Source organism: Podarcis bocagei (assembly GCF_964188305.1).
Source record: "Podarcis bocagei genome assembly, chromosome: 2".
Lineage (NCBI taxonomy): Eukaryota > Metazoa > Chordata > Lepidosauria > Squamata > Lacertidae > Podarcis > Podarcis bocagei.
The window spans coordinates 36,434,626-36,454,641 of NC_138126.1; the positions used below are offsets into that span (position 1 = coordinate 36,434,626).

Consider the following 20,016-nt stretch of genomic DNA (forward strand, 5'->3'; position numbering starts at 1 on the left):
GAGCAGACGCGATCCAGCTTCTGTTCCCGTGCAAGCAGGAGCTGGGTTCGGGCTCCATCAGCTGGGAAGCAGGAACACTTGTTACAGAGCCCCCCTCCGCAGTTGGCTTGTGCAAGCTGGTGGTGGGTTGGAGGCTCCATAAAACTGCTTGGCTGAGACAAGGGCAGTGGTGTGCTCCTCAGCCAAGCAGTTTAAAGAAGTGGGGGAACCAGCTGTATCTCCCTCTGCCAGTATGAGGGGCAGACCATGGTGGCGGTTTCACTCAGCAGTATTTCGCTGGTGAAACCGCCACTGCTTGAGTCCTTCTGCCTCCAGCACCGGCAGATTTTGTTCCTCCAGTGCCCAGTGTGCTGAAGAAAAGAGGACTCAGAAGCAGCAGCAGTTTCACCAGCGATATACTGCTGAGTGAAACTGTCATTGTGGTCTGCCCATCAAAGCTGTCCTGGGTGATATACTGACATATTGCCCAGGTCTACTGTGGAGTGGAATTCAACGTCACCCTCTACCAATCATTCTGTTTGCACAAGCATTGCAGCTTGCTAGGTGAAATGACCCCCTTCCCTTTCCCCCCGTTCTTGGGGTTCGCTTGACTCCCCAAGAGTCAATTTCAGAGGGTGCGTGTGTGTGCAAAGCCCTGTTGTGCAAGCGAAAGTCCTTGCGCAGGGTTTTTTAGACCCTGTGGGCCCATAAGTGCAACCCATTCACTTTCCTATATCTTTATTTCAGAGGTGGTGCTGAAATACAGTGGGGCTTAGAAGCTGGGACAACATGTTCAACTTGCTAAGTTTCTGCCACATGTCAAGCAGCGATCACTTGATCTGTCTTTATGTCTAAGCGTCCAAGCCTCTCAGTAGCTTCTCTCTCTTTGAAATTCCAGCCCTCTTTCCCTCAGTAGCTTCATGGCATACGTGCTCTGAAAAGCTACCCTGCTCTCAAGCAATGCAGTTCTAAAAGTCAATGAGGCAGCGCTGGCTAGAACTGAAAGCCTAGCGTAATAGGATGCGGTCACACAAGCTGATCCCAAGACTACTTCTTTTGGCTTGAAAAGACCTGCAGTACTTACTAGTTGCAGAAGATGGGTACTGCATCTCAGGTGCTAGAAACCAGGGTGAGAAGTTTAACTAGGCAGGAGACAATAAGCTGTGTCTCATTCTGAAAGAACACTCTCTGTCTCAGCCCCTGTCAGCTAATCGTTAAGACGTCACCCTTTAAAATAAAAGCTGAATAAAACAATTCTAACGAACAATGCTTAACACTGGGGTAGGACACCCGGCCACCTGAAAAGAGGCCAGGTTTTGTTTGGAATGGTCTAAGTTATGTATGATGGTAATGTGATTTCCCTGCCCCTCCCCGCCTCCCAGTTCTTCAAGGCCTCAAGGGGTGCTGTGCTGGAGAGGTTTCCAAAACCTCTGCTTTGTTTGTTTGTTTTAAAAGAGGTGGGAGGGAATTGACTGCTGGCAGACTGGAAGTGAAAAAAGTTGGCCCACGCACGTATGTGGAACACTACATGCCGTGCTTTGGATTCCTGGCATTAGCAATTAGTGGAATAAAGCTGTATAGTACCAACACTGCATTTTATCACAATCCAGTCTTATAATTAGATATAACTTCATTATAATTTTAGTCTTTTTCATTTGGAAAAAAAGGAAAAACGATAGTTTCATTATAACAAGAGGAGAGTTCATTCTTGACTGCTGTTTTACCTGGGAGCGGGGCTACTGTTGGTGCCACAGTGTTGCCAGAAAGTTTATTTTTATTTTTTTAAACCATTTTTATTGATTTTCTTTTCTGATAACAAATATCCAATATCATTACTTAACATTCATTTTCCAATTCCCCCCCTCCCTGTGACTTCCCCAACTTCTGGTTTATTACATCAAATGTTGCATTCTGCTGTTTGTACATAATACTATGTTATCACCTGTTATATTTCTTGTTCTCTGTAAATAAAATTGTAAATGTTTATTTAAATCCTGCCAACGAGTCCATTTTTTTTGGTTTTTGTTTCTGCAAATAAGTTGTAAAAGTGTGGCCAGAAAGTTTAAATCTCTCTGCTCCTTTTCCCACTGCCCCAATTTGGATTGGCCCCCAGCTGAATGTAGCAAAAGAAAAGCAGAAAAAAGCATAATGTTTAGGAAAGGGGGGGGGGGAGAGACACAATCATGTGATTCATGTCAGGTCCAATTTAGCCTTAAACTTTATAGGGGAATATAGCACACAATTCCATGGGTACTTGGACTCTCTTATTTATTCATAAAATTATTTATAAATTTGCATTTTGATCCAAAAGCACACCAGCCAAGCAACACACAATTCAAAAACTGTAATTGAAAGCAATATTAGGAGGAACAGATTAGGAACAAGAAAAATGCACATGTAAAGAGAAAGGGCAGAATTAAAAGCTACAAAGAACAAGTAAGTTTTAATAGCTTGCCTAAAACTAAAGAAGAAGCCACTCTAACCTTCCTAGGGAGGGAGTTCCACAGCTGGTATATCACTGGCAAAGCCCCTGCCCAATGTTCTCTGCAATTAGCCTCACTTTGGCTGCATTTGCTTGTCATGCTAAGCCATGGCTTGGCACAAATGTGCTGGTTCCCAAGGAGGAGACTGCACCTTCTCAGGCATTTTTAGGCCACTTACTGTGCCATCTTAACCCAGGATTGTGGTTTAAGGTCCCTCTTCCTCAAACGTGATTTGTAGTCAAGGATTGTCCCAAGGTTATAGGTTGTGCTTAAGAAGATAGCTTAACTATGATCCCTTAGAGGTGGTCCTGGGCTAATCTAAAAACTTGGAGAGGATCATAGTGGGTGTGAGCAACTATTAAGGAGGCAGAACATTCAGGAAATCATGACAAGCCATTCTCTGGTTTACTGTGACATGAAAACCGGACCTTTGTGGCAGAGATGCCAAAGCAGATCATAAATTACAAGAAGGTTTTTATGGTAGGAGTCATCCTAGACATAACAGGAGCAGCTATATCTTCCAGGGACGGGAGGTGTTATGTTCAAACCCAAAAAAGGGTATATAAATGAGTGGAGCAAAATAATATCCTGGCAAAATGGATGGGCTATTGCAAAAGAGAATATGTAAATTCAATCCACTTGTAAGTACATTTCTACAACTAATAAAAAGGTGAGATTTATTTTGCAGAAATTCCTCTACCGTCGAATCCATTAATAATATACAGCAAACCCCACACTATCATTAGCAGTTTAATGGTTATGTATTGTTTTTGTCATTAAAAAGCTACAAATGTACTAAGTTTAGTAAAATCATTTTTTGCCCTTTCCAGATGACCATTATAGTTAACGATAACAACCAGAAGATAAATAAATACTTTACAACTTACCCCACCTACTCTCTCAAAATGAGATGCATCTTTTCTGAAGTCAGTCAATGCGCTGTTAAAATACCATGTAAAACTAATGTCCAGCAGTGGATCGTGCTGAACTTGACAGGGCAAGATAACACTTTCCCCTACTGAAACATCCATGTTTGAAGGTGCCAGAGTTATCCGAGTTGGTTCTGTGGAGAACAGGCAGAGTCAGTTTCAGCTCTCTGAATTACTGTTCTACTTTCCTGCATAGTTGTTGTTGATTTTTAAGTATAATTTTGTATACAACACACACACACACACAAAACTGAGTCAAACACTTAAGTACAGTTTCCCTGCCTCAAAGATTTTCCAAACTCCAATCAAGCATCTTTCAGGAATGCTAGAAAACATCTCAAAAGTAGAGAGGAAATACGATGAAACCGGAAACTGTGCAAAATCTGCCTTTGAAACAAGAATGCACTGTGAAAAAATATAAGCATAAACATACTGCAGAAATAAAAACCTAAGGAATGAGGACTGAGCAGAATGACAACCAGAGGATATGGAATGCACTTTTTTATGTATTATGAAAAAAAGCATTTAAAATCTCCAGTACTGTCCTTGACACAAACCCAATTTTCCTGCTTTTTGTGTAATGGAATTGTCACATATATTTTCAAAGCAAAAATTTGTTCCATTTCAAAACGGTAAACCTGTTCCCTCTCCACAAATGCATGGTCAAGTATAGACTAAGATTAAGGAAACAGAGATTTCATATGGCTGTCCATGGAGACTATCAGAAAGTTTCATAGAAAAAGCTGAAATGTCACCATATAAAAAACTCTGAAAGATAGAGAATTCAATATAAACAGTCTAATATATAAAACCATTTTCCTATGAGCTTTGCAAGAGCGCTGATTACATATTTCACATGGATTGTGCATGCAGTACTAATTGAAAGTAAACTGAAAATTTAAAACTGGAATGTCTGTTTCACAAATTTCTCAGTTCATACAATTTGCTACTGATAGACAATTAGCTATCTAATTACCTGTAACTAATAAGCTAGTTGAACTACTAGCTTTTCCAAACTGGTTCTCTGCCAGGCAAGTATAACTTCCAGCATCTGATTTACTCACATTAGCTATTCGGAGGCCTCCATCTTTTAATAGTGAAATTCTAAAAATAAGAGAGATGGGGAAAAAAGAGTGTAGCTTTGCAAAAAGAAATATGTGTATTCTTTAAATGCTTTAATTGCAACACATACACACACAGCTCCCTAATGTTCTTAAGAGAAAGTGAAATAATACATTCTATTCCAACCTCCTCTGACTACAGAGTAAGAAAAGTATGTGGCAGCTTCATCAACCCTACATTTACAAGCCTTGGAGATGCTGTGCCTATGTGAAGTGAAAACACAGCAAAACAGCAACCCAAAACCTTTAAAATTCTCCAACTATTGAAAAAGTTATAAAGAGAGGAGCAGTCCGGGTCAGCCTTTCTCAACATGCACTACAACTCCTATTGTAGTGGAATGGCCAGGGGTCAGGGATGATGAGACTTGAAGTTCAAGAACAGCTGGGGACCCAAGGCTGAGAAAGGCTGGTCTGGATAATAGGAATTTCAGATGATGTATTCTGGACTGTACTAGTGAGTAGAGCTTCCTGAACAAACTAAATAAACCCCTGGATTAGTGTTCTTTAGAGCCACCTTCTAGTGCCTTCCAGACCTTGTTGGACAACAACACACGTCATCCTTTCCAAGAGACAGCGTACTTATACTCAGGTCCTGCTACTGGGATTCCCACTGGCATCTAGTTAAACACAGTGAGAACAGAGTGTTGGATGACAAGGACCACTCTTCTTATGTTCTTATTCCTGGCCATTGACCATGCTGGCTGGGCTAATGGGAGCTGAGTCCATCAACTTCTGGGATACACCGGGCTACTTTACAGAGTCAGAAAAGACCACTATCACAGGATTGTTCCACACAGGAGGGGGAAAGGCTTTGCACACAGTGGCTATGAGTCGGTAATGGATATTACTATAAAGCTACAGATGAGAAGGATTTTTATTTTTATTTTTTGAAAGAAGGTAAGACTGTCAAGGGAGGAAGAGGCATCGGAGAAATCAAGGGAGGAAATGAAGGGAAATTAAAGCCCACAATTTATGGCATATTCCAGTTTGGAATAATCATAGCATACAATACCTGGATATATAAGTACACTGGACAAAGCAACTGTGCGGCACTGAACAGGGAGCACCGGGCCCTTTTGTCTTGTTAACTGCAAATACTTTACAAGCAGCAGTCAGATACATATATTCAAGAAGGGAAAATGTTATGTATAAGGTGTATGATTAATGCACAATCCTCTAAAAGGTGAATGAAATGGTAATGCAAGCCGAAAATATATGACTTCAAAAATTAGTTTAAATTCTGTCCTTTTAGCTCTATCTTGGAGCAACAAAAAACGTTAAAATTAATCAGTCCTCCGAGAAAATAATAATTATGTAACCCTTTAGTATGGATGAGTTCAAGCTGGGAGTTGCTTTTAGAAGAGCAATGGCATGAGATAATACTTCCTCAGCTCATTTCCATCTCTGCTTTACAGTGTTTACCCAATGGTGGAACAGAAAGTTCTTGAAAATAACTCCAGAATAATAAAGGGAGCTTAAGGGGTTTGGGATTTATTATTTCTAACATTTATATCTTGCTGTTCCTCTAAGGACCTCATGGCAGAGTGCAGAGCTCTCCCCCATCCTAGTTTATCATTCTCGGATAGTGACTGGCCCCAGTTCTCATCCAGCACTCAGCTGCACCATGCAGGGTTGTAAGAAAGCAATAAATTCAGGCTACAAATGGATGTAATAGGAAAGCACATACTTCAGCCATGCTGCAAGCTGCAAGAGTGCCTTCACAACAAGCAGAGACTGGTTCAGAGTCTTTGCTGGCTTCTTCACAGGACTACTACTGCCTCCTCTAGCTGTGTCCCCCCTCCAGTGTTTGAGACTCTATGCCTCTAAACACCAGTTGCTGGAAATCACATGTAGGGAGAGGGCTGTTAGACTCAAATCCTGCTTATGAGCTTCCCATAGGCATCTGGTCACCCAGTTTGGGAACAGAATGCTAGACTAAAGGATGAAGTGGTAGTGGAGGAGGCTGCAGTAGTGGGGAGTGAATGGGATAAAACCATTAAAAGCACTATATACAGTGGTTCCTCGGTTTTCGAACATCTCCGTTGATGAACATTTCGGTTTTTGAACACTGTAAACCCAGAAGTAAATGCTTCCGTTTTTGAACTCGCCTCAGAAGTTGAACATGAAGCGCGGCTTCTGTATTGAGTTTTCAGTATTGAGTTTTCCGTTTTGAGGCTTCTGTATTGAGTTTTCGGTTTTTGAATGTTTGGGAACTTGAATGGTGTTCCAGAATAGATTACGTTTGAAAACTGACAGTGGTACCTCGGGTTAAGTACTTAATTCGCTCCGGAGGTCCGTTCTTAACCTGAAACTGTTCTTAACCTGAAGCACCACTTTAGCTAATGGGGCCTCCCGCTGCCGCCGAGCCGCCGGAGCACGATTTCTGTTCTCATCCTGAAGCAAAGTTCTTAACCCGAGGTAATATTTCTGGGTTAGCGGAGTCTGTAACCTGAAGCGTATGTAAGCCGAGGTACCACTGTATTGCACTTTCCAGACTAATGCACAGATTCAACTAAAGCTGGAAGCAGTACGAGTCCCACTAGTGCAAAAGGGCTTTCCTGCTCTTCTCCCCTTGCACAGGTCTAGGGGGTTGTGAGAATGCCCAGAACAATAAGTGGTGGAAGAAGGGGAGATTGTATGGCAAGCAGAAACATTTGCAATGATGGAGTCATCTCCTTAGTGCTCCTTTGAATTCCACCCCAAATTTATATTAAGTATTCTTCTTTTCCTTCCAGGTGAATTGATTAAAATTTGGAAAAAAACAGATAAACTTACCTTGGGACTAGATCTACCTCTCATGCTACTAGTTAGCTATCTGTACATTAAATCTGTGCTACAAAATTTGTCTTTGCTCTCAAGGGCACCTCTGAAAGCTGCTTATGAATGGAACTGAAAAACGACTGATGCATTTCATAAGCACCACAGATTATAGCAGTATGTGGTTGGTTGGTGCTATACAGTCTCAAATTCCATTTTTAGAGGATTCTAGTGGTTCACATCTATCGGCTTTGCCACGTCAATGCAAAACAATGTTGACAGCAGCACTGAGTTGGCACAGAAAGAAGACCTGGCATATTACACCAATGCCTATTGTTTAATTAAAATAAAAAATGTAGAGTACTTTGAGGTACTTGGAAGTCAAACATGTGTCTGAATTGATAATGTATTTTTCAACTGCCTATATTTAAGTATCACCCTTTTTGATATACACAAAGCAAATCAATGGCAGAAAGAATGTATTCTAAAAAAGGCCTTTATTAGCAAAGAAACCTGCCACAAGCCAGCTATCTAAGCTGATTTACAAAGAAGACATTGACATATCTGCTATCAACAACCCTTCCTGCTTGAAAAAGAAGCCAGTCCAATTGTAAATGTTTGATGACTTAAGAGAGAAAATAACCCACATAGTCTAATATGGCACTCATTTAAAAATGGCTGGAAATTGCCTAGTTTTTATGCTTCACTTATAAATGAAAGACATGGATTACGGTACGGTTCTCTCTTTATCAATACACTACTGAAATGTCTAGTACTTAAAGAGCTCTGCCTATTCTTTCAGATATTAGACTTCAATTTTAAGCAGCTATAAGTGGACTGTTGGTAGACTTTGAAGGGGGTGCAAACACTGATGAAACTGTAATAAATGCTTAACATTTGCAGAAAGTTGAACTGCGGCCTCACTAACTACCAGGATCAAAATGCCTCTCCTCCCCCGTAATAACATGCTTATCAAGTATACAGGCACATCAGCAAACATATATAATCAGAAATCTTTCTCCCTTTCTTTCAGAAGGAACAGATTTTCAATATGAACCTTCCTAAATAATTATAGCAGGATGGCTGAAATAAATATGGGACCAAAATATCAATGGTTCCTAAAGATCCTTGATTTAAGCTAAAGTTTATGGATTTGAACATATGCTGTCATGTTAGCTGCAATGGGACGAAACAAAACATGTTTAATCAAATTGTTCAAGTTTAACTGGGATGTCAATGAGGCACCATGAATAATTGCTTCTATCTGTTTGATATGTAAGAACATTTGGGAAGATGGATGAAACCAACTCAGAAGACAGCAGAAATGACTTTTATAATACAGTCGTACCTTGGAAGTCGAACGGAATCTGTTCTGGAAGTCCATTCGACTTCCAAAATGTTTGGAAACCAAAGGATGGCTTCTATTGGCTGCAGGAAGTTCGGCATCCCCCAAAAAGTTAGAAAACTGGAACACTCACTTCTGGGTTTCAATCGTTCAGGAGCCGAAACGTACGAGTACTAAGGCGTTCAACAACCAAGGTATGACTGTATAAGAAATCAAAGAGTAGCATACTGATGCTCAAAAGTAATTGGCTTTTTCTTTTTTGCTATCATCCAACTTTTTTGAACTATTTCACAGACACCAGAGGAAAATATTTCAGGAGAAACCTTGCTTTGCATACTAGAATTAAACAGAATACAGAGTACCTTAATAGGAATTTCATCTTGTTATTAGGTGCCTGCAAAGTAATAATGGACTATAAATAGAATCTTGTGAGACAGTTATTGAATATGGCTGTACAATAAGATTATATATGTTCCTAAAACTGCCAGTGAAACAGCAACTTCTCTCTCTGTGTAATAGAGATAGAATGGTTTTGCAACATGATAAAAAGTATATGCATCTGTTTTCACAGCATTTTATCTACTGGGGGGATATTGTAAGTATAGAAGGTCTAGAAACCAAGGCAAGGCATTATATTATATATCAACACGAGAATCTACACTGTCAAAATCCACAGCTCTGACACTGTGGAATTATAGGTCAGAACTATTATCTTTATAAGAGCCCAAGGGACTTGGTGGATCAAACCAGAGGTGCCTTTAGCTAGCACAGCATTCTGTTTCCAGCTGTGCTACCTAAAGCAACGACTGTGAAAGCAGAGCAGAGTGAATGGTTCCACAAGAGCATAAGGAGAAGAACAAAGAAGAACAAAGGTCCACCAAGTCACCATTTCTGCTACAATAGTGGAAGCTCACAAATAAGACATTAAGGGAACAAATGTGTCCTGATTTAAATTCTAAGTATTTGGTATTTTGGGGCATGCTGCTGCCTCTGACAGCTGTTCTTCTTCTTCTTCTTCTTCTTCTTCTTCTTCTTCTTCTTCTTCTTCTTCATCATCATCATCATCATCATCATCACACTTTTACAAAGCCGTAAGATGTTTTCTATTTTTGTGTATGTGGCAGGAGTGGAGAAGGGAAGCAGAATGGCTCTCTTGCGCAACCAGTTTCTGTTACTGTAAAACATAGGGTTCCAGAGGACTATGCATGTAGCACTATATGTGAACCAAGTCTTTTTAAACTGCTCTTTCCCATAGCAGCCTTTCATGCTCCCTAGGTATCCCATCTTGAAGATGGGGGCATCCTCTGTAGCAGCATTTGATGTGACCCCGGGAAACCACCGCTGGAACAGAAAACCTGCAACATTCTTTTTGTATCCATTGATTTCTAGTTCGTCATAGTTTTGAGACTGTAAAGGTAAAGGTAAAGGGACCCCTGGCCATTAGGTCCAGTCGTGGCCGACTCTGTGGTTGCGGCGCTCATCTCGCTTTATTGGCCAAGGGAGCCGGCGTACAGCTTCCGGGTCATGTGGCCAGCATAACTAAGCCGCTTCTGGCGAACCAGAGCAGCGCACGGAAACGCCGTTTACCTTCCCGCCAGAGTGGTACCTATTTATCTACTTGCACTTTGACGTGCTTTTGAACTGCTAGGTTGGCACGAGCTAGGACCAAACAACAGGAGCTCACCCCGTCGCAGGGATTCGAACCGCCAACCTTCTGATCGGCAAGTCCTAGGCTCTGTGGTTTAACCCACAGCGCCACCCGCATCCCTTTTGAGACTGTAGCTCAGTTCATATACAGATACTGAATAGCACAAGAATATGCTTAAAGGGGACTGTATTATGAGGCAAGTTTGAATGACTCACTCAAAAAAGAGAGGAAGCACCTCCCATTTTTCTCACCCACTAGCTCCGTCTCTCTCCAGTCTGAGAATGAGCCACATGATGCTTTCACCTTAACAGCCTACCCCTAATTCAGATGGTACAGAGAAATGTGACTGGATATTATCTGAATATTGATATATATTCCACTGGGCAACAGCTTTCAGAGGCTTCCTGGAGATGGGGGCACTTCTTCAATGGTTCCAGTACTACCTCCAAGGTTATTTCAAGAAAGCAGTTATGGAAGGCTAATCTTTGGCATTATAGGACTTGTCCTATTGTGTCCCACAAGGTTCCATCTTGTCCCCCATGCTATTTAGCACCTCCTGCCTTCCTGAGACACTCCAGAAGGATACCATGGTCGACAGTATCAAAAGCTGCCAAGAGACTGAGGAGAATAAGCAGAAAGCACTCTCCCCATCTCTCTCCCAATAAATGCTGTCAACTAGGACGACCAAGGCAGTTTCAGTGCCATGAAACCAGGCTGAAATGGATCCAAGTAATCAAGTTTCCTCCAAGCATGCCTGAAACTGGAACCCCCACCCCACCTTCTTCAGTACATTGACCCAAAGGTCAGCATAATACTGTATGAAGAAAGTACAAGTTGGAGCAAGGGGCAGGGATTATGTGCTCTCCAGATTTTAATAGTGCTTTGCCCTATAAATTAGCTTCCCTGAAGAAACTTCCAGCGTAGCTATATATTAGTAGAAGCTCAAAATATCACTTGAAAAAGTTGATCTAATCTCCACCTCATCTTCCACCAAGGAAGCAGTCTTGTGTGTGGGTAAAGCAAGAAGCTTATAGAAGTGCAAGTACTGTTTTCCTGCATTCTATGAAGAAATGTAAAGTTAGGACAGAGCTAGGGAGCCTTCCTGCTGGGATGGAGATCAGTCCATCACCCAAAACAATGGGGTTTACACAGCCCTTCAGATCATCCACTTCAAAGAAGCGAAAGAATTAGAGTACTTCCATCAAAATGTACACAGTTTTATTCTGCTTTGAACACACTTCACTTTTAATTAAGTAGCTAATCCTGGGTTAATCTAATACATTCATTTCATAAGCCACTGCAAGATTTAGGTCAGAAATTCAGCTGCTGTATTTTTAAGAAACAACTTCTCTCTGGGTTTCTTTCCTAGCCAAAGCAATGATGCAAGCTCAAGCGGGGGCATACGGCTAGACAAACAACACTTCATAAAAATAACTGTGTTTTGACAATGGAATGTTAAAAGCAGATGTGTCTCTGGAAACGGGTCAATTCAGTGGCTTTCAACTTGCTGAATAGCTTCTGCATATTTTACCTTCTTCCTTATTTCTTGATAGATGCAATTGAATTGGACACTGCCAGTGTAACATAAGCTGCAGTTCGCTTACCAGCATGTAAATCCCACTGGACTCTATAGGGATTACTTCTGAGTAAACTTTTAGAGGATTGTGCTGCTCTTGGAAGCCCCGGGGATGTATCTAAGTTATTGCACTTTTACTTGAACAACAAGTAACAATATTTGTTCCACCCCAGCTCCCAGCCCACACATGCCAAAATCTGCCCTGGGAGTGGTGCAGGGGCTTGCAGAGAAGGGTTGAATACTGTTACATTAGCAAAATTTGTTCTACTCATGTGATGACTTAGTTGGATAGCTCATGGATAAGAAGTAGCAATTAATCACAGGTAGGTTTCCTTATGATCAGAGTATTGCAAATTCTTCTTAGAAGACCAAATATAGTATAATGGCTATGGTCATAGAAATTGATAGATGGCTTTATAAAAGCTGTGTTGGCCTCTGGTTTCATCTTTCAGTTCCTGGTCTAAATTGCTCTCCCTACAGAAAATAGAACAATTTTTATTTATTTATTTTTTAAAAAAACCACACAATGTATGACCATAATGGCTAGGGAAGGATTCCAGTGAAGTGTTTTATGAATAGCTTTTTCCTGGTGCACTGCAAAAGGCAAGTCAGCATAGAAATGTCTGAGATAAAATAAATAAATAAAAAGAATTGATAAACCATTTCCCCTACACTAGGATACTCGTACCAAAGACAAAAGACACGGATGCAGTAAAAGCAACATTACTTCTGCATTTCCTTATTGCTTTTGCCTTTCCAGAGTAAAACCATTTGGTTGCTAGTCATAATGAAGGACATGTCAACGCTTGTCAAAGAGAATAAGGGAACATAAGAATAATCGGTAGTTTTCTGCATAGATAACTCTACTCGAAACAAATAACCTAACTTGCAACTATGAATGCTGATGCTATGCGAATCTTTTCATGAGAAATTACCTTAATTGGCTGAAATAACTCTTGTGGTATATTTCAAAATCATTTCTCATGCTCTCCATTCATAGTGCGTAGTACCACGACTGACAATTATTTATACTGGATTCCCCCCCCCCCCCACTTATCTCAATCCTTTCAGTAATCTGGCACATTAAGAACAATTGTTATGTCCCATCTTTCCTTCAACAATCCCAATGAAACACTTCTGGATAACAACAAACTTGTCAGTTTGGTTCCAAACAGAACACTCTAGTCGCTCCACAATGTTGGTTCAACCATACCATATGCTAATGGTAATATGTCAACATAAGCTCCTTGCTGCCTTAAATGCACTGCTTTTCATTTGTTCCTAGTAATGGAAGCTATAGTTAGGTAAATATTAAGCTTCTGATAATGCTTTTTCTGTACCTAGAGATTCCCATACAATTAGTCTTCCTCAGACTAAATCAGTCTTGAGTTCTTCCTACTCACAGTTCATAGGGATGCCTTTGCAATTTTTTTTGAATCTTCACCTGCCATCCCTTAGTCTCTTTATATCACTGAGCTAGGATGATCGGGACAGTGTGCAGCATTCAAGGTCTAAGGGCATTAAAATCAATTTATGTAACAACAGAAGGAGATTTCCAGTATTATTTTCTATCTCGTTCTTCATTTCTCAGTTCACTTTGTTTTGACTGCTGCTGCTGCAGAATGAGCACATATCTCCATTGAACTCTCCACAAGTGATGCTCCAGTCTAAGCTGTTACAGGTTAATTTATTACAACCTAGTCCTGTACATGAGTAGTTCAATTTTTCCCTTCCAACACACATTTCCTTGCATTTGTCAGCATTGATTCTGAACTGTCAAGGTGCTGCTAGGCTGCCTGGCTTTATTAGCTCCCTTGGCACCACTTTGACTCTCCAGAATAATTTGTATCATCTGCTGATTTGCTATGGCGTTGCAACTTCTTCACAATGCATTTTATTTAGAAAACAACAGGAGGCGACCCATTGTTAAGCACCAGTCATTTCTTAACATGAATCTCTACCATGTATTCTTCATTTTATGTGCATGCCTCACTTTTCAAATATTGCTTATGATGACACTATGGCGCAAATCAAATCTCCAGAGACAATGACAACGTCTGATCAGTTTTGTGCTAAAGGCCAATTTGTGCTAAAACGCCCAACTGTTGGAAAAGGGCGTGAGTTTGTATGAAATGATATTACGCCTGCAGTATTACCTGAGTACGTCACCTTTTTCTCAACATATAGCTTCTACTGTATTTCCCCCCTCTAATTTCCACAATCAGCTGTGCACTCTCTCCCTGTCACACACAGTGCATGGAACAAAACTTTACAAACTTCAGGCCAGTTATATTCTGTCACCTAGACAGTATCTTGGTGACACAATTTAGTATTTGGGGATATACAGATATTCATGATGTTGCATTTTCAGTATTGATATTGTTGTTCTAGTGGTGTTGACAGTTATCCCTAACTTTCCTCATGTTCAGATCTATCCAATTTAGTTGAGATTGAAAAAAAGGTATCTAAATGCATCAAGTCTTGCACAAGATAGATGGAAACATAGTGTTGGTCAGCACTGAACTGAACATTTCAATGGGATGTGCATCCTTATTTGCATTAGAAGCTGTATTCCCGACTAGATCAAGGCATCATGCATTTGCTGGCCTAGTGCTGTGCTGAACCACACTGAGTTGTGTGTTTTTTAAAAGAACTTCTCTTCCTGTGGAAGTATTTCCCCATATTTGGGGGAATGTTTAAAAAAAAGGCGGAATGGGGCAAGATTTGTGTACTTGCCTTAGGAACTGAATGAGGCATCTGAGGACTCTTCAGTTTTGCTTCAAACATTGCAACAACAACCACCCATTGCTCTTTGCTGATAAAATTCCAACCTGGCAAGGCTTCCTGGAGCAATGCTGTCAAGTTGTTATACCTCATTTGATGCTACAATTTCCTACCTAGTGACCCCCTTTCTTCAAATTCAGCTGAAAATGTCCTTCATCTGAGAAGCCTTTGTCTTAATTCCCTAGGTCTCACGCTCAAGTGAAACAAAGCCCAGGTACATGTTCTGCATTTGCTCACATCCATTCCCCGCCTTTCCTATTGCTTACTTTCCACTATTCTTTCTCCTGCTCATGACTAACTGAATTTAGATTATAAGCTTCCTGGGGCATAAAGTATTTTTGTTTTTGTTTGCTTAGGAACATACTTCAATTTCACTTTACTGGTCAGGTATACAGCCTAACCCCCACTGCAAACTCACAAAAGTATGTTTACTCAGGAAAAAAATCAGTCAGACTTCTTCCTTAGTAGAGTGTGTAGGATTCCACCTCCAGCCTTCGTATTATAAGCAGGGGCTATTTAGCTATTAAGGCCTTTGCTCCTTTTTTGTAACCCTGGTATCTTCAGTTCCTATCTTTTAAAATTCCTTGATGTTGCAATCTATGTGCGTTTGTGTGTTGTGTTTATATATTACATTACAACAAGCACACACCCTATCTCATGTATTTTGCGAGGCAGGCTGTTGTCTATGAAATACCACTTCACAAGAAATCACTCTCTGAAGTGGTGCAACACTTCTGTAGCTACTGTTCTTAACCATATAATCAGAAGACCGAATGTATGTGCAGTGTATCTGCTGGGGAACTGGGGAGACAGGATTTTGTTTCAGTGGCCTTGAATGTTACTCTGGTGGATCCAAAAAGGGGGAAAAGAGAAGCTCAATTACTTTTACAAAATCTGTGTTTGCATGTTTGCTACCTAGTTTAGATTAGTGCATATTATTATTATTATTATTATTATTATTATTATTATTATTATTATTGTTATTATTATTATTCTTCAGGATAGGGACTAAGAATAATAGTTTAAATTGTAGTATGGAAGCACTCATGATTCACATAATACCTTTCATTTTCTTGGAGCAGCTCACCTCCCTTTTTCCAAGTAGTCGTCGCTTTAGGGGAAGATTTCGGCTTGCAGTCAAAATGAGCTGTGCTGCCAATTAAAAGCTGAATCAGCTTCTTCATCGGGCTTTTAGAGAAGTCAGGAGCAGAGGCTAGCAGTGGAAAAAAGGAATATTAACTATGAAACACAACTTTCTCTGCCATGGCCTCAGTGGATCCCACGAGTTAAAATAGGCCCGTTTTTCATTTAACCACCGAAGAATCGGAATTACCATTCCACATTATCGCACATTAAATTGTCATTGAATTCAGCTGGAATTAAACGCATACTTTATTTTCATTTCATTGAACCAGATGAACCAGATTTCATTCAACCAGATGCCTGCAGGAAGCTTACATGCAGAGTACATCTTTCTTCCACCAGTTTCTCCCAGCAACTGCTATCCAGAGAAACTAGCTTTTCTGAATGTAATTTGATTTCAGAAACTGCATAAGGATACAACTCTTAGCATGTCAGGATGTGGGTTACAATGGGATAATGCTGATGACTGCTTCATTTTACCAGTCTGGTGGCGATGAAGAAACACATACTATAGTGTTGTTACTAGTAGGACTGGGAAGGGCCCCAAAACAATTGGTATAGGCTTCAGGTGGAGTTCAAAATGATCGTTTCTTCCAAAATAATATCAGAGTTCTTCATGGCTAATCAGCAGGTGACAGCGTTGCTTTGATTAGATCAGGAACATGAGGAAGACTTAACATTAACGATTTTGGGATGTGCTAAGGCAATGGACAGAAGGCAAAAGCACTTCCTTGTTCATTTCAGCAGAGGATTTTGGCAGGAAGCTTTCAAGTGCATTTAGGGCTTGGTTTGCGAGTTCTTTGCCAGCCAACCATTTTGGAAAATATGGAACCTCTTCAGCCAAGGTGCTAATGAAGGAACACAAAATGGAAGCAGAACAGGCCTCCTTGGAATACACAGCTTAGGATAACTTCAAAGAGCAGAAGGGCAATGCTAAAATGATGCCATGTGAGCTGACCTTTAGTTTGATTTTGGGCTCATATTTAAGTGAGTTTTTATTTTATTTTTGCAAATTTATCGAGTGCCACAATATCAGAGAACTGCTTTTGGCACACACGAAAACTCTCAAACTAATAACCTTGCAATCAACCTCAAACCATTAGCAGGCTCCACTTGGCTTCCTCATGCTCTTCAGTACAAATAGAGCAGGTTATATTACAAGTGACAAATGGAGTGAGACAACTGGCCAAATATAGCCCATGTGTGGTTCCAACTACACAGTTCTGCTAGCATAACAATTTTGGGCTGTGCAGTGGAACTTCCCTGCCGTTCTCTCTCCCAGCATGGCCCCTAAATCTGTTGTGAGTGAGATTTAGGGGTTGCACAGGGAAAGGAGAGAATTGAGAACTTGCACTGGCTGGATACGATACGACCCCACGTGCTGTATATAGCTGTGAGGATAGTTTGCTGTGTGACCTTTGTGAATCGTAACAATGAACAGGTGCTGGTAACTATTTAGAAATGCTTAAAAGGAAACTGCACGAGGTGGTCGTCAAAGCTTCTCTCAACTGCCTTATCAGTGAAAAAGGGTGCTTGTTATTAGAATTCTGTGGAAGCGCCGAGAGTCAAGCACTCAGCCTTGATGAGTGTTTGCCATTTGTTTTCAAAAGCAAGTTGGCATAACCTCAGTAACTGGCCCCTGTCTCCATAATCAAGGAAGGGGTCACAGGAACCCATCTTATTGCTTTTTAAATGACATTGCTCTCCCAGGAATACCAGGGCCGTGATGCAGAAGGTCAGCACACCTGAGTAATGTGCTGAACCGAAGTTGCTTCCAGATCGTGTGATTAGTTTTAATCTCTGGGACTGCATCCAAGCCTTTGTCTCTGCTCTCCCCCTAATTAATAATTTATCTTGGTGTCCTCGTTTTAAAGCAGTGAAAGATTGGGCTGTAAAACACACCAGGCTTCATCTTCCACCCCCGCACCCATCTAGCACATCCTCTAGATGCAGGTGAGTAAAGTATTGCAGCACCACAATTAGATGTTGCTTTGCTGCGATGAGAAAACAACAACAACACCCCAAGTTTTGCCACTTGTTTTTTTCTTAAGGCAATCATTCTGACAACTACATGGCATGGAAATACATATTTAGTAACAGTGGCACAATGGATTGGTGCATCTGGCTGTTAATCAGTGGCTGGTGGTTTCAGCCACCCAGGGATGACTGTGGGCAGGTTTCCTGCATTGCAGGGGGTTGGACTGGATGACCCACGGGGTCCCTTCCAACCCAACAATTCTATGAAAGAGATAGGAAATTTTAGACCTACCTACAACTCTGAGATCAGCGCTGGAATATATTGTCCCGTGTTTGTTTTCTGCAATACACTGGTAAATGCCAGAATCTGTCAAGTTGAGGTTTGTTATGATCAAAGCCCCATTTTCGATTTGTATTCTTCCCTGGACAGCAAAAGCAAAAGTTAGAAATGTATATGCCTTTAAATGACTGGTAAAACAGACACAGGAAGCTATTTTGACTGCACAACTATACCCCATGCTTTTATCAAATCTCATTTGAAGAGTTTAAACGTAGCTTAACTGATGCTTGAGTCAACTGTGAAGTTTCTGGCATGCTCTGACCAAAGAGAGTAGCACAACAGTAATAACAGTAATAATGGCCTTTATGAGCTACAAGGCTTTATGTGCTATCCAGCAGATATAAGCCTCAAACTGGAACACCAGCTTTGAAAATCCTCTTTTGAATTCTGAGAAAATTGAGTTGGATTTGATTGTCAATGTGCCCTATTCCTAACAATCCTGGGGATCAACTCACTTTAATTTTGGTGCTTACAAGCATGCCTACTTCTATAAAACGGTTTTGCAGCCTGGCATGGGGTGGGGGTTCAATTCTGCTCCTTCGGAATGTCAAGTCATATTACAACGCCAGAGACTGGGTGTAGTGTTTTGAGAAAGAAACAGAGGTCTTGTTCACCTTGAACAGGGTATATATACATGAAGCATGAATTCAGACCGTAGATGGAAGTTTATATCATTGCTTATTGAATATGCAAATAATAATGTTATATGCTATCACATTCAGCAATCAGTTTATCACAATTTATGCACACTTGAATAAAAAGAAAGAAACCTAAGAACTTATAATTTATCTTTAGAGGCACTTAGAGAACATCAATCAGGCTTGACTGTAATAGCACTGGTTTTTTGCCTGATCATCTGGGCAGCAGGACTTAGCCCCCTTGGCCTGTATCACATTTCCACCATCACTTTTGTGGTCCATGATTCTCACTTAGGAATGATTTTTTTAAGCCACGGAGGGATTCATTTTGCAGTTGTGAAAAAGAAAGAATACTAACATGACTAGAAGAGAAATTAGTAATAGAGCCTTACAAATCACACTAAAATCCTTACAAATCACTCCCCACTAGTAATAGCAATGAAGAAGAATACAATACAATGTGATAGAAGAAGATATGACTAAAGAGACTTTTGAAGTCTGGCAATCTCATCAGCAGATGTAAACATCCTCCAATGCCTAGGAGATTAAAAACAGTATTTGCCTTGCATAAAGATATAACAGAGATGGTGTTAGGTAAGCTCCCCTGGGGAGTAAGTTTCAAAGACAGGATCCCACCATAGAAAAGGCCCTCTCCTGTATCACTCCCTGCCTCACCTTCAAAGGTGCATAGAGGTGAGAAATAATTATAACCAATGCTTTCGACTCTGATCCTTTCAGCTACTGCTGGCAAAATAAAGTTAGGAGTCTTATTTCTCAGGTCATCCAGTCTGTGAACAAAGGCACGAAGAAACTGCTCATCATATTGGGGAACTTTACACTTTAGCCCACTTAATTTATCTGCAATTATTAGGCTTCTAAAATCCATAATCTCAAACTCATTAACTTTCTCAGGGAACTTTTTTTTATTTGCCAGTTCAATTTTGTAATCAATATATGCTCTTAAAATGCCCATTTAATTTAAAAATATTGCTTTCCATGTTTTCATAGGCTGGAGAGATCCAGGATTATCTTCAAATTCAGAGTCTATAGACTATAGAGTCCCCTCCTCCTACATCCTTTTGCAGACCTAACATAAATCTGTGTACAGTTTTCTCCCCCCCCCCCCCCGAATCACCTCCTATTAAGTTACTGATGTTCATCTATAGGTAAAGGTAAAGGATGCCTGGACGGTTAAATCCAGTCTAAGGCGACTATGGGGTGCGGCGCTCATCTCGCTTTTCAGGCCGAGGGAGGCGGCGTTTGTCCACAGACAGCTTTCAGGGTTATGTGGCCAGC

At 40.7% G+C, this 20,016-nt stretch overlaps 1 protein-coding gene across 1 annotated transcript in view; it reads right to left on the reverse strand.

The window, feature by feature from the left end:
- The window catches only part of CNTN3 (contactin 3), a 174,859-nt gene that overhangs the window by 23,985 nt on the left and 130,858 nt on the right, over window positions 1–20,016 (reverse strand). Inside the window, exons 8-11 of the mRNA XM_081184048.1 lie at window positions 18,035–18,164; window positions 15,685–15,835; window positions 4,368–4,495; window positions 3,350–3,525 (exon numbers count right to left, since the gene is read on the reverse strand). Coding sequence (XP_081040174.1) covers window positions 3,350–3,525; window positions 4,368–4,495; window positions 15,685–15,835; window positions 18,035–18,164 — 585 coding nt within the window. The remainder of the gene's footprint in view (window positions 1–3,349; window positions 3,526–4,367; window positions 4,496–15,684; window positions 15,836–18,034; window positions 18,165–20,016) is intronic.